This window comes from Aythya fuligula, chromosome 2 (assembly GCF_009819795.1).
Source record: "Aythya fuligula isolate bAytFul2 chromosome 2, bAytFul2.pri, whole genome shotgun sequence".
In the NCBI taxonomy this organism is placed as follows: Eukaryota; Metazoa; Chordata; class Aves; order Anseriformes; family Anatidae; genus Aythya; species Aythya fuligula.
The window spans coordinates 69,218,730-69,234,208 of record NC_045560.1 but is presented as its reverse complement, the minus strand read 5'-3'; the positions used below and the strand labels follow the sequence as shown (position 1 = coordinate 69,234,208).

At 36.8% G+C, this 15,479-nt stretch overlaps 1 protein-coding gene across 1 annotated transcript; it reads right to left on the bottom strand.

The window, feature by feature from the left end:
* Window positions 1-958: 958 nt before the first annotated feature.
* Window positions 959-15,452, bottom strand: BLOC1S5 (biogenesis of lysosomal organelles complex 1 subunit 5). Its single transcript, XM_032182326.1, has 5 exons — window positions 15,279-15,452; window positions 14,632-14,714; window positions 13,317-13,446; window positions 9,396-9,454; window positions 959-3,052 (listed from the first exon to the last, which is right to left on the bottom strand). Exons 1-5 carry the CDS (start codon window positions 15,427-15,429, stop codon window positions 2,873-2,875), a joined length of 603 nt encoding a protein of 200 aa, XP_032038217.1. The 5' UTR covers window positions 15,430-15,452; the 3' UTR covers window positions 959-2,872.
* Window positions 15,453-15,479: the final 27 nt, after the last annotated feature.

Sequence of the window (15,479 nt, the reverse complement as noted above, 5' to 3'; positions counted from 1 at the left end):
AATTTACTGGTTTATTATTCAATTTATTTGCAATTTAATTGGTCTACTGAGAAAACACAGTTTTCAAGGAAAGATTTAACAAGCCATAAACTGTCAGAAGATGCAATACTCCAGCTGTAATTATGGAAATAGTCTATAAAAAGTGTTACCTGCTGTTAGCAAAAAAGCTGGCTAGGAGCAAATAAATCTTTCTCCCTTTCTTCCTAACATTAAAATATGTGATAGGCATTCATTGAATATAAATCATCCCAAGAACTAACTTCAGGTTTACTTAAATGTTAAGAACCTATTGCAGCTCCTATCAGAATCCAGTGCAAACTTTGATCGAGTTTAACAGGGATTAAATCAATCATGTAAACATTGCAAGTATAAGCTAAAACACTTTCTTCATGTACCAATGACATAAAAAAACTTTGAAAGTATTCCTTTTTTCTGTTCTTCCCAAATGGTAGAAGCTACTGAATAAGTATTTTAATATTACAAAATCTCTCTGTGGAACACGGTTGTGCCCAGACAGCCCATAGTATCACCTTGCTAGAATACCGATGAAGATAAGAATTGTATCTGTCAGATATGTTCTGTTTTGAGACAATCAGACATGATAAGTTTTGACCTTTTTTTTTTTTTTTTTTAGCGTTTGAAGAGAAAAAATGCTTTAAGTGTTGGAATGTTGGAAAGTGCCTTCAAAGACAATTAGACAATTTATGGATTTCCAGTTAAATCAAAAACTAAAGCATATCATATAAAAATGAAAATTACTGAATAAATACTGAATAAAATAACATAGCATCAGATGGTCTTTGGGTAGTCCTGCAACAAATAAAAGTTTGCCAATAGGCAAAGAAAAGTGTTTTCAAACGATCTTCAGCATAAAAATTTCTGTGAGACTCTAAAAGAGGAACACATTTTCAATGTTAATATTTAGAAGCTTTTCAAAGAATCCACAGCACACAATACAGAAGTTTTTGGAAATACCTCTTTATTTTTCAGTGGATACCCAACTTGCAACAAGTGTATCATTGCTTAACAGCTCTCAAATTGAAAAAAGTACTAAAATGTACAGTTCCAGTGCAGTTAATTAGGTATTGAAGTCTTAATAAAAATGATCAGTGCAAAAATAAAATTAATTCAGTATACTGTTAGATGCATTTTGTTATAAAGGTATTTGAGCTTTGAGCACATATACATTAAAAGAATCTGGTAAGACAGAAGCCTTTTTGAGTTTGCCCTTAAAACAAAGTCATTCCACATCCAATTATAAAGACAGGCAAGAACTTCTAAGTTGAATACTGAGCTTAGTTATGACATTCATAAGTGGGTGCATAAGCTGAGAAATGTAACAGAGGTCACCTTCTGTTCAGACAGGGGTTGTTAAAAATGAAGCTTCCCTGTTTCTAATGTGTGGGATACCCGTGAGACATCTATGTTTTTTCCATCCACAACAGAGAATTAACAACATTCCAGCATGCCCCAGTGTCGGCAAGTTCTCTTTTTCAGTCCAGATGCATGATGATGATTGATGAAGCTGTCAGGCCTACAGTAGCAGGCAGAGCAACCTGGCAAGAATTCAGTGTTACTGAAAGAAATCTCAAATACTTATTCCATCTCTTCTACTAACTTTAATCACACTATCAACATGCTGCCAGGAATGGAGCCTTGACACCAAGCCATAAATTTACACAAGCAACCATTGTCACCACACTACCATTGCCATACAGGTAAAGGGTAAATTCTGTTTATTTTTACCTGTTTCCATTCTATATATTGGACACCAGTTAAATTATGGAAACATATTTCCTGTATTACCGGTTAGCTTGCAGCAGATTTCATTAAGGTACTATGTCTCATTTTGCTTGGTTAATGAACTGATTATGTTAACTTCTTCAGTTACACTGCTGTTAAATAAAAGTTTTAAATAAAGGAAAGCAATACAGGAGCTTCACATACTCCATATGAGTAATGGTTAGTAAGGAAAAAAAAAATCAGTACTACAAGCATTTTACTACTAATGTGATCATTTGTTAGACTGAAAAAGAAACAAAAGTTTCCTCAGCTGGTTTATAAAGTTCTGATAAGTTTATCTTAAGTAAACCAACAGCATGTCATATATTTAAGGTAGATACTTGAATTAGCTTTGTAGATAGTACAAGACCAATATGCTTCTCATGATTACTCTTTAGCTTGTTTTAACTTTGTGTAGAACAGTAAAGCTTAAAAAGAGAGTTCTGAGATATTTACAAGGAGAGGAAAGTGGTTCTTGACAAAACTCACCATTTCTATATTAGGAAAACAACATTTAAATCTCAGTTTTACTTCGTAATACTGACCATAGGGATCAGAAGTTGGAGTTTTAACTGGATTTACAGCTTTGCTGAGACCTCTCATCACTGAAGTTTCAAAGTCTATTCTGTAAAATAAGTTGGTTTTCCTGAAATCTACAGAAAAGGATTTACAGATTTCCCAGTGAATTCTCAGCTAACTATGGATGGAGACTATTACACCTACTCTTTCTTGGAAAAGGGCAGTGGTTGCACACTGGGATGGTTAATGTTACATTAAGCTCTATTTCCCCAAAAGATATGATACGCTCTGCAAATGGAAGAGAATTCCAATTTGCAACTCCCTGAGCCGATGTAGTCACAATGTCATTTCCAATTCTACCTTCCAAGAAACTAAGAAATACTGGCATTCCACTTGCCCTGAACAAAGATAGGCACTTAAGTTGAAAGTATGCAAAACTTTTCTTCCCATACCAAATACGTAGAGGAGATTCTTCTTTTATCTTACTTGTTTCATCTTTCCAAAAGAATCTCAATTTAAGTCAGAAGCAATTGAGTAATGGCATAAAACCAGCACTACTAAAAAAAAGCTCTTAAAAAGAAACGTATTTGGCCAGTTCCTTCTCCATCTCAGAATACTGCTCTTTGAGGCGCTCCATAGCTTTTCTGTGCTCTTCATCCACCTCTGCTTGTTTATTCTGTTGTTCTTTCATGAATGACTCCCACTGGGCTATGCGATTCTCTTCATCAGCCATTACCTTGTCAGCCTGAAGCTGAAGAGAAAAATGGGAAGATTTAGCAATCATTGCTAGATAGAAATAGCCATGAAATCTAAACTTAATTCATCAGAGAAACTGGGATTTTACTTCAGTAGAAATGAAAGTAACAAACAAAATAAATACAAATAAAGGAAAACGAAAATCGTAAAACACAGTAAATGCAAAAGAAATGGTTAAATGTTTGATACTTTTAACGATAGCATCAGCAACAGTACCTTTTCTGCAGCCTGGTGAAAATTAACTAAATAAACAGACACTTCAGAATTACTAGTCCAATTCTGTTGGTCTCTAAAAAGATTATACTTGTTGCATTAATTCCTCCTTTGACTACAGACAAAGTTAGAAGCCCTGTAAGCATCTGATATAAACCTGGATTATCTCACAAAGACTTCATTTTAAAGATGAATTTCTTATCTTGGAAGCGTGGTATTTAGCCCCTTCATTATAGAAAAAAAATAAAAATCAGTATGAATGGACATTCCCTCACCACTCCATTCTCATTTGTTGAAACAAAAGCATTTTTCACATTCCTGAATACGTTTTTAAAACTAGAAGCACACCACATTTCTGTTATACCACAACGATGAGGTTCAGTATAGCCATCAGATCAAAGAAAGTATTGATAAAAAAAAAAAAATCCTCTAACAAAAGAAGAAAAGAGCAAAATACAATATAACAACATAAATATACAATGTTTTCAAACTGGCAGTTGGTTTTTATGCTCTAGCCAGCTCTCTCTCATTGTGATTAATGTTTTCCTTTATAAACAAATTATTTTCTCCCTCAGAATTTCATTCTGCTTGGCTTCTGGTAAGCTTGATTCCTTTCACTCTCTTGTCTTAGAGAAGAGAAAAAATCCAGCTATCTAGAGAGATCATACTCGCATCCAATATAGATGTACTTCTGCAGACTTTTTGCATGCAATATTAATAGTCTGGCTTCCTTACGCTTGAGTCACAATAAATTTAGACAGTTGCTCTTACATTTGCTCTGTTTTCCAGCAAAAGAAAGGATTCATCTTCCTTATTTTCTTCTTTTTTGTGTATCAGGAATGTTTGTTTTCTATGTATAGCACTTCTGTGCAGGAATAAATACTGCTATAGGCTTCAATAGACATCTGACATTTTTGTCAACTACATGCAATGAAAACCCATTTCTACAGTCTTCAACACGTTCTATGCACTGCTCTCCAAGATCACACATTTTAGGTTAAATACACAGCATTTCATATACATTATAACGGTATTACACCAACTTCTGTTTTGTCTGCCACAGATACCACCTACTAACAAAATATACTAGTGTGTACTACCAGTTCCACTAGCACGCTTTATTTTTTGAAACTGCCAATATATTACACACTTACTGACAGGATCACACAGAGCCTACTTGAACTACACTCTTGACAAAACCACGCTCTGGAAAAAAATAAATAGTTTGCAAGGAACATGAAACTTTTATTCTTCTGCTTATTATTTTTAAGTTCCACAGCACCACTTCTACCTAAGGATATAAAATGATTTACCAGGCAAAACATCTGAAGAGATTTCGAGAGTATGAAACAACTAAGTTCAGTTTATCAAAACTAACTGTGCAACCAAATGCAATTGCTAACAGATGGGTGTCTTTGGGTACAGTCTTTACAAATGATGTATATTCTGCAGTGTAAGTTTGCTTCTTACTAGAAAGTAAAGAATCTGTACAGGAGAGACCTATGAATGCCACAGCTGTGGGAAAGCTTCAGTTGGCACTGCAATCTTGTTAGACATCAGAGAAGAATGAAAGAGAGAAATTGTGACCAAGGACAGATTTTTCCTACACCCATATTCCAAGATCCAAACTGCAACAGACATTGTCTCTGAAGCTAAGGCACTACACAGCTTCCATCATCCAAGCATTCACTGCTGTCTTGTAGCAGCTGCTACTGTGGTACAGCCTCTTCTTGCTCAGAACACCAGTAACAGCCTCTTGTGGACCCAAGCTCCCACAAAGGACACTAACACCTAACTCCAGCATATAAGCAAGACACTAAAAGATTAAGTTTCTCGGCACAAGATGACTTTCACATTGTAGCTCTGCAAGTTCCCTTCATATTGGCCCTGTTTTTGTTTTCTTTCTACAACATTCTCCACTCTTACCATATCCTCTTTTTACCCAGTGCTATTTACTTCACTGCTTTATTCAATTGACTGTAACATACAGGAGGAAAAACTAACGAAATGAAGACACCATGCACAAAATATTGTGCCCTAGCTGTAACTGTAGCTCTAGCACTGCTAGAAAGCATTGAGATCCGTAAAGGTGGATGAAATAATCTCTCATTAACTGTGCCATTGATAGATATGAAAAATCCTTAAAATGCAAATGTTTAGATATCTTGACATGGATGCATACTGGTTAAGTCAAAAGGCCAGTTTCAAAAAGCAGTTTCCAAAAATCAACACCATTAGGTAAATCAGTGATCTGTAGAGACAATGTTGAGCATTTTATAATATCAATTTGTAATTTCCATACTTCTAGATTTGTAGAAAGTTTGTTTTCCAGAAAACAATACATGTATGTTTTGATAACGTGCCTGGCAAATGACTTTACAGGGCGATTTCATAAAGGTGGGGAAAATAGCATCTTCACTTTAAGATTAAAAAAAATCAGGTTATTTTTCATCTGTTCGTTATTTAGGAAACTTTCCAATGCCCTTGTATTACATGTCTCACTCCTCAAAGACTAACCACTCAAACCTGAAGAAATATTAAATTTAAATATTAATAAAAATAGGCACTATCTCCTCAAGCTTCAGGATCCCTAGTTATGAAGAATTAATTCTATTAATATTTAAATTCTCTGTATGTAGAGAAGAACAATACTTCAGTGAACAGCATTTAAGAGGTAAAATCTTTGAAATACATATGTTCTCTTGCTAAAGATAATAAAATAAAACAAAGATAAGGCTCTAGGCATCTCCTGTCCTTGCTGGTATTGAGTATGACAACAGTAAGAAGAATAATCGCTTTCTAGAGATTTATATCATACATCAGTGATACTGATATATAATTCCAATAATTCTTTCTTAAGTTAGAAAATAAATTTATCACGACTAAAATAATTGTTAATAATTCACCCTCCAACTTCTGCATGTTGTCAGAATTTTTGCATTCAGCAAATGTTTAACAGAATTCCAAGCAATCTCAAACATGCTACTGGTGTTGGTTTGAAAAAAAAATAAGTATCTCACTTCTAAGATAATAAATACATTCTAGCGAATTATCATCCGTACAAAACTGTGATCTGTATGCATGTGGGAAAGACCCCAGCTACATGCAGAGCAGTCTGTTTTGAGATGTTAGAATTGTTTGAGAAAGTATCTTTTTACTTACAGAATCTAACTCACATACTCCAACTCACAAGACAGTCTCGATATTACAGAGCAACAGAACAGTCCAGGTTCAGTCTCTACGGTTTCCTTAACCAGATGTATTCACTGGGCAAGTGAGGAGACAGAACTGAAAACTTTTTTTGGTTATGGCATTAAACCTGATGGCGGGAACCTATTTCCAGTTCCTGATACACTGAATAATTAAGCTTTTGATAAATGCTGCCTATAACTATTCCAAACGTTAGAACGGTTGCTTATTCTTATGTGCTTTTTTAATATCAGTTGTTTCAAAGGAATAAAGAACTGATAGATGCCCTTTGTAGGCATCTACAAATTGATTAACGTAGGCATCAACGTGTAGGTTGAAGAGAGTAACACCGTCATTTCTACAGATACTTACATGTATTTACAAATCTGAATTCATCAAATCAATGACTCGCATCAAATGTCTAAACAATAATCCAAAATCCAACAAAAATCCAAAGAACTTCGGTAGCTGTACCCCTTAACTGACATAGAGCATTAAGAGACTCAGGGGCATTTGCATATTCATGTTCAGTTAGGAAGCACTTCTGCTTTACTACACAGCACAAAATAAAGCATGCATTCTGGATAAGTAGGTATTCATATTTTAGGAAGGTAGAATGTTGTTTTCTAAAATCCAGAGAGTACTTGCGGAAATAATAAATACTTATCTTCTGATTTGATAAAATCAATGTTTTTACTGTCACGAAGAAGGTAATAACACCTGAATGTTCAAAAATGTGTGTACAATTGCATGAGAAAACATTCTTCATCCTATTGAACATATATATAAATATATCTAAGAAATCAAATTATTCTTTCATGAAGAGCAATGATTCAGTGTTATTTTCTGTATTTTTAAACTCGTAACTTTGCAAAACTAACCCAACTATCTTAAAGATAAATTTAAATAAGGCATTTTTTTGAAAAAATGAAAATGATTATAAAACCATTTTTAATAAATATTGTATACTACTTCAGTTTGAAAGATGGTAATGATTTCTTGTATACTGTACTGAATCACCCAAGTTGGTTTTATTTATTACCGTTTTTTTTGTTTGTTTTTTTTTACAGTCAATGATTATACAAAAACTAACATTTGTAAAAACAGATTTTTTTTTCAGTAGCATTGTTTTTAGTATTACTCAGGTTATTTTTGCTGAAATTTAAAACAAACAAAAAATCAAGCCAAATGCCACATCTTTTGAGGCTTTGAGGCACAGACTAGCTTTCTTACCATACTAGTTCGTGTTACAAGCAACGAAAGGTAAAGTTAGAACAGGAAGCATTAGGCAGCTTCCAGTATAAGCCTGCAATCTTCCAAATAAAATGAGTGAAACTTTTTTACAAAAAAAATAATAATAAAAAAAAAAAAAATCAATGAGACGAGATTCCTCAAATGCTTCTTCCAATGACAATCCTGTAATCACAAGTTACTTTACACAATTTCCCTTTTGTTACTTGGCTGATACCAATAACAGAAAGAAACTGAAAAAAAAAAAAAAAAGAAAAGAGCTGATAAAGCAAATAATTTTCAAATTCATTCTGTTCAGCAGAAATGGAATTCATTTCACTGAGGGATGTAACACAAATCACTTGACACCATATCTTACCCAAAACAACCAAACCAATAATGTCAATGTCTTTTTTTGTTTTTCTTTTCTTTTCTTTTCCAAAACACATGATTTCGGAAAGAAAAGTATGTAAAAAATATTTCTCCTTGAGTGGCTGAACTGCGGTGACAGCTTGTATCTGTAATTCAGAAAAACATATCTACCTGCTACTATTCACATTTGGAGAGTTTCAAAGCCAAAAAGTCTTACTATACAAGCTTAAAAAGAAACATTACAAATTCTGAATAGCTTTTAGCACGCTCTAGTGCATTATAAATTTTCTGAATGGAAACATAGGGCAAATATTCTAAAAAAAATAAATAGTTACTGTTCTTATTAAATGAGTTCATTTTATAATATATTTTTTTTCATTAAAGTTCTACTTCAGACAGTAGAACTATAAGAAGAATTTCCTACTTCAGCCCTCTCCCAATATCTACACTTGTGTTGGGCACAAGCAAACTTTGTCAGGTTTCAGTAGTGTGCTATTCACACAGTATTGGTATTCAACTGCAACTGGACTGCCCATCTTCACTGATTACAAAAAGGAAAGAAAAACATGACTATTGAATTATATAAATCAATGCACAGCCTATTTTGTGTGATGGCCACAGAAATGTCTTCTGTTTTTCTCAACTACTACATGATTACTTGCAAAGTTTTATTTATAAAAAGATAACATTGAAATACAATCATGAAGGACTAATGGGAATACATTAAACTAATTTCTTGTATAATTTTCCAAATTTTAGATTCACAGCACATGTATTTCAAATGAGCGAAATGTAGCCAACTGAAAAGATTCCAATGATTCGCATGTTCCTATAATACAGCCCTTCATTAAATAACCCATCCACAAGTGAAAAAAAAAAATGCTTCCTTTTCAAGGAGCAATACATATAATATGCGCAATGTTCTCAGCTAACTAGGAAAGATTTACATTTCCATTCTGGTAGGTTAGTAGGTGTTTTTTGTTCCACAGAAAATAATTTTTTTAATTTAAGCTTTCCCTATATGTGACAAATATTATAGTCTCAGCAAGGAGGGAAAATAAAGCAAAGGAAATAAAATAAAAAATAGTTTCCACACATCAGGAGATCATAGGAAGAACTAGTGATCCATTAAGCTTGCAGTCCTAAAACATATATGCTGCTGCAATATGCACTTTATAAGCATAAAAATAACTCCAAATCTTTTACTGCAAGTATATAAAATATAGAAAAGTACATTTTTGATTTGCTATACTGAAGGCAGGTAGACTTGCTGTAGAAGCAAGTAAGACTTTTGCTTAGTTCACATTATAAAAATCTATCCATTCATCCTTTACCTTCCTTTCTTCATGTTCCCTCTCTTGGAGTCTGTGGATCATATTGTTGGAAGCTTGCACTGAAACAACAAATCACAGTAGATCAGTCTGCTGTTCTAAATCAAAGAGAATTTTGCCTGAAAGGGATTTAAATCACGTAAGGCTGTTGCTCATCAAATGTTGTATGACACTGTGTCACTAACCTCTGCAAAAAAGATTTGTCAGTGCTTGCAGAAAATGCATTATATTGCTAACTATACGTAGGCACATCACTGACTTCAACCCTTGTGCGTGTTCTAGAAGCCAAAATGAGAAAGGCAGCCAAATCCTTTTGTGCCCATATTCCTTAATGTTGCTGACAAGCTGGACTGTAACAGCAACTCAAAAGAAAAACTCACAAGTCAGTAGGTAGGAACAGATGACCAGGGATTATGTTTAAGTTCTTTGTTTCTTGTTTTTCCCCTCCAAATATAAGAAGTAATTTAGTAAAAACAATCTGCACTGATAACATCTTTATGCTGGAGTCAGCCTCTTCTATCCTAAAACTAAGTCTAAGAGAACTTGCCAATGGAAATAGAAACTGTATTTCTACATAGTTTTTCCCCCTAACTCATTAAATAGTTAATTTAATTCTGCATTAATTAATTTCTCCAAAACAATCACTTCTCTCACTAACACAGCCTAGTTATGAGAAATGTATTAGTCATTTATCATCACCTTAAAACTGTATTAGCTCATGACTTCTCACACCAGCTGGAAGGCTTCTGCCCCCAAAAGGGCTTGCCGTTACAAAATAGGTTCACTGCCCTTGCAGGTGAAAAGGAGCAGGGAGTGCCATGAAATGGAGCATCTCTGGTGGCTAAGCCTGAGCCACTCAGGCCCATTACAATAAAGCAGCAAGTGATAGCGGTGGCAGACTCCCTACCGCAAGCAACCGAGGCTCCCACTTGTCAATCTAATTTGTCATCTAGGGAAGTTTGCTGCTTCCTGGTGGCTCACACTCGGGATGTTGTGAAAAGGCTACAAAGGCACAACTGTCCCTTGGGCTCCCCATCTGCTGCTCTTCCACATAGACACCAGTGATACCGCAGGGGTGAGCTCCAGAGTAGGGAGAATGACTACAGGACTCTGGGGACAGTGGTCAAGGACGTGAGGATTCTGGTTGTGTTATCCTAAACCTTCCTGGTGATGGAGACTTAACAGATCCTGTGGGTTAACAGCTGGTTATGCAGCTGATGCTGGCATCAGGGTTTTGTTTCTAGGAGTGTAAGACCCCCCCCCCCCAAGGTTTCAACAGCTGCTTGGAAAAGACAGGATTGACATGACTAAATAGGGCAGAAGTAGCTCTGCCAACAGGCCGGCAGACCTGTCAGGGACAGCCTGGGACTAGGAATGACAGCAGATGAAGTGATTCCTCAAAAAAATACATTAAAAAAAATAAGGAAATTGGGAACAGGGTGGGCAAGCCAAGGGGCTGAGACAATCATAACAGAAGGGACACAGCAATCACAAAAACAGAGATGAAGTGGAAACACTCCAAGTGTGGGCACCTAAAGAAGTGTCTGCACAACAGCCTTACAGCGAAAGCTCTCAAGCCTGTGCTGGGGATAATGTCAGGCTTGGGAGGCTCTTGGAAATGTCTCTATGCTAATGCACATAGCATGAGGAACAAATAGTAGTTTGAAGTCTGTGTACAGGGCTACCACCTCACTGGGATCAGAGGTACATGATGTGACTGGAGTGCTACAGTGGGTGGGTACGGGCTCTTTTGAAGGACAAGTTGGGAAGGTGAGGAGGGGAGGTTGCCCTTTATATGAGTGAGCAGCAAGAATGCAGAGCTCTCTGCCCTGGAATGGATCAGGAGCCAGTCAAAAGCTTCATTTTCAAGGATCACTTCCTCCATGCTCCAGAAAGGTCCATCCCAACATATAGGAAATCAAACAAAGGCAACAGGAGGCTTGAATGGATGAGCAAGTTGCTTCTAACTGAATCCAGCCATAAAAAGGAAGTGTGTAAGAAGTGGAACCAGAGGCAGGGGACCCAAGAAGAGCATAGATCTTGTGGGGACATGGTTAGGAAGGCCAAGGCTGTGAAGCGCAAGATAGCATTCTAAAAGGACATAAACAGAAAAAAGGAAAACTAGGGAAATGCAAAGCCTGTGCTGAATGAGACAGGGCTCATTCATATCCATCAGTGACCAAGATGCAGAGTGCACCAGCAGCAGGTTTGCAGATGATGCACAACTGGGAGGAGTGGCTGATAGACAGTATGGTTGTGCTGCCATTCAGAGGGACCTCAATAGGCTGAAGAACTGGCCTACGATGCATCACAAAGTTCCACAAAGGAAAATGACAAATCTTACATCTGTGTTGGAATAACACCAGGCACCAACACCCACTGAGGGCCAACATCCTGGACTCCATTAGGAAAAGCACTGCCAGCCGGGCAAGGGAGATGATCCTTCACCCCTGCTTGGCACTGGTGAGGCCAGTGGTGTGCTACTGTCTGCTTCTGGACAAGCAAGGAAAAGCAAGGAAGGAACAGACTTACTGGAGCAAGTCTCATGCAGGGCCAAAAAGATGATTAAGAGACTGAAGCACCTCTCTTGAGAACAGGCTGGAAGAGCTGGGAATTACCAGCCTGAAGAACAGGAGGCTCAGAGGAGATCTTATAAATGCGAATAAATATCTGATGGTAGGGAATGAAGATGAGGAAGCCAGAATCTTCCCTGTAGAAACACATGAGATTCTCTGTAGAAACACAAGAAAACACTTTTTTCCTGGAAGGGTGGTTGAACACTGTAATAGCTTGCCCAGGGAGGTTGTGGAGTCTCCATCTGTAGAGATATGCAAAACCCAGCTGGCCACAGCTCTGAACAACCTACTTGAGCAGGGAGGTTGGACAAAATGACCTCCAGAGGTCCCCTGCAACTTCAACAAATCTGTGATTCCATATATTCCCATCTGTCATTCCTTACTATGAACAATGTATCGTGCAGATAGACATTGGAGAGTCGGGGAGTAATATCAACAGTTCATTCCTTTCTGAAGGTATTAGAACATATGCCTTATGTACATGACTAAATGATAGCTTTGAAATATTTTCCTGCAACCTTGTTACGTGTATAGCATCATTACCGCTTGTTATTCTACATATTCCAGATGCTGCACAAGTAAGCTATATGAAATTAAACGTTTACAAAGTGCTACACATAAAATGAAATAGCCACACTGATAACTTTCAACAGCATAAATTTGGTAGTTAAAGCTTTATGGCCACAGTCTCTTAGAGTATCTTGTTCAGAAGCTGAATGATCAGGAAAAAAATGCTGAAATTTTATTACAACAAATTTTAAACTTCCTTCTAAAAATGTAAGCAATAAAAAGTTTATTAAATACTTATAACTTTGAAACTAGGATTAGCATACAAGAATTATTACAACTACCACATTTGCAACTAAAGATAATAGCACATTTCATATCTCAGATCTACATACCAGCAAGATTTGTTTTAAATTGTGGGAGGAGCCAGTATTATGCTTTCCCATGGAAAAATCAAGAAACTCGAAGGTCACATCACAGCATGTTTCCAAAAAAAAAAAACCAACCCACCATAAACTTGAGATTCTGTCTAAAGCTTTAGATAACATGGAGCAAATACCATCCTGGTTTTAAGTGAATAGTGTAAGTTTGACCTGAAATAGCTTTGACTGAAGTCAGCCAAAAACTTTAATGTAATCTTAGTTGGCTGGGACCAATACATAGCAAAAAATGTCCCTGTTATTTTTCCTTTTTAAATTTTCAGAGAAATGAGAACAAAGTATGAAAGTGGTAGAAAATTTACCTAAGGATGGTAATCTTTCCACAAATCATACTTGGAATCCAAACTATTTATTATTCCTCAAAATGACACAACAAGGGAAATAAGAAACAACTTGCTTACATCTCTTGAGTACTTCATTCAGATTGTCATGCATTGACTGCTCACACTTGGGAAGAATGTTTTCATTTGCTTCAAAGATAGTGCTCTTTAGATTTTCAAGTACTCGTAGTTCTCGGAGGCCACGTTTTTCCTGCCAGAAGAATTTAAAGACAATGAATGGATAACAAGAAATTACACTTTCCAAAATAAGAGAGTTTCCCAGTTGATAAACTGGCTTTTATCTCATGAATTGTACCATTGTTTACTAAAGTGTTACTCTGCTTACTTAGCACAATGGTTAAAATAAGTTTTGTGGGAAAAAATAGAACAAGACATCAGTTGCAGTGAGAGAAATAAGTGAATTTAGTTACGATTCTGTAATTGGGTTTCAAAATTCCCTTCCTATGAAAAGACATACAAAAGTATTTTGTGCATCCTATTCAGGAAGGTCAAAGAAAAATTATTCTTTGAGACTTTCAGACATATACAACACACATCTGATGAGAGCCTAGTTCACATACTTATTTTGCTAAACCAGTACTGGGAGAAGTTAGATCTGCTTGAAATATTAGCTACAACCTTGAGGAAAAAAATAAATTAATGTAATTTATTAAAAAAAAATAAAATCTCTGCAGACAAGAAGTCTAAAGCATAACCATAGTTTTTTCAGGATTAATTTTAAGATTTTAAATCCCAATTTTTTTAAGAATAAGAATATATTCTTACAAATAGCCTGTTGACACAAGATACTACTTTTCTAAGGTTTTGCTGCCATCTTGTGGACACTATTAAGCTTCGAAGCAAATGTATGTTAGAACAGCTTTTATACCTTCAGTACTTTAGCTTTATTCAGACAATCAGGCAACATTCATTCAATTTTTAATGATTTTCTCACTTAGCATAATGTGATCCTTTTCTCTTCCAGAAACATCAATTTTTGTTCCATGAAGGTAAGTAAAGCAAAATTCAATTACAAGTGCAAGCTGAATCCATCTGAAGTACAAGCCAGTTCCTTTATCAGACACAATTCTATACCAACAGCATTTTTGTTGAACCTAAGAGACTTATTTAAGACAGCAGAACTACATCGTTCCCCTCCGTTGATATTCCTACCAGTCTTTTGAAGGAAATAAAAAGTTTTGAACAGGGCATATGTATTAAGTGGAGTCCTAAATTTATCATTCTTTACCAAAGATGCAAACACATACTACAGGTGCAGTAATCATTCTGGGCAAGAAATGCATGCCAAATCTTTCTGAAGCAAATTACAAATGCATTCAAAGCTCTAAAAAGATGCTAAAACTGCATGAAGTCTCAGTAAAAAACAAATACTTACTTCAAATTCTTTAACAAAGTATCGTATTTCTCCCTGAATTACTGGTCTGTGATCCAGCAGTCTTGAATAGATTTCCCCGACATCTAGAAGATTAACAAAAGTTAGTTTTTCTCTCATGTTCCATACTTGGCTACACAACGCATGTTGGCACAACATACTTAAATACACAGGGCACTCATGCTCACCAGAAACATACAAAATCAAAAGAACAGCAGAATGCTGTTAGCTAGCTATCCTATTTATGCAGCAAACCACTGACTTAAATAACATATAATGTATCAACAGACCAGGTGCCACAGACACCTTGCTGTGAACGTTCCCCTCTGCCTTCTGTCACCCTGTTTTCAGCCTCCTCCTCAGCACACGGCTTCCAGATCTGACAGTTAACGGCAGTAAAGAATTGATACACAGAAGAACTTAAGGCTGCAGTTCAACAGAAATTCACAGCTTAAGATGTGGGAGCCTCCTGCAGTGAGGGACAACCGGAAAGCTCACTATTACTGCCACACTACCGGCTGTGTTCCAGGGCTAATGGACTTGAAACACACTCACGCAAACACAAGTATTTACGATATTTGTGTATCCTGCATTTGCCCCACAGCCCCAGCCACTCCCCAGCGAGAAACGCACGACCCCCGCGGGCCTACCCTTGATGATAGGCTGAAGCAGGGCCCCGGCAGACAGCGCCTCCCGCTTCCTATCGCCGGGCAGGGCCAGGGGCAGGGGTAAGGGCAGGGCCAGGGGCAAGGGCAGGGCCGCCCCGCTCCGGCCGGGGGACGCGGGGCCTGCCCTGCTCATGGCGCCCGGCGCCGCGGCCTCCCCGTGACGCCATCACCGTGCGCCCGCCG

Excerpts from the sequence above, each read along its gene's own strand:
- BLOC1S5 (XM_032182326.1), bottom strand. The coding sequence starts at position 15,429 with ATGAGCAGGGCAGGCCCCGCGTCCCCCGGCCGGAGCGGGGCGGCCCTG. Across the intron at positions 13,447-14,631 it reads ACTTTGTTAAAGAATTTGAA|GAAAAACGTGGCCTCCGAGA; the intron begins GTAAGTATTTGT and ends TTCTTCTGGCAG. Across the intron at positions 9,455-13,316 it reads GAATGAAGTACTCAAGAGAT|TGCAAGCTTCCAACAATATG; the intron begins GTAAGCAAGTTG and ends TTGTTGTTTCAG.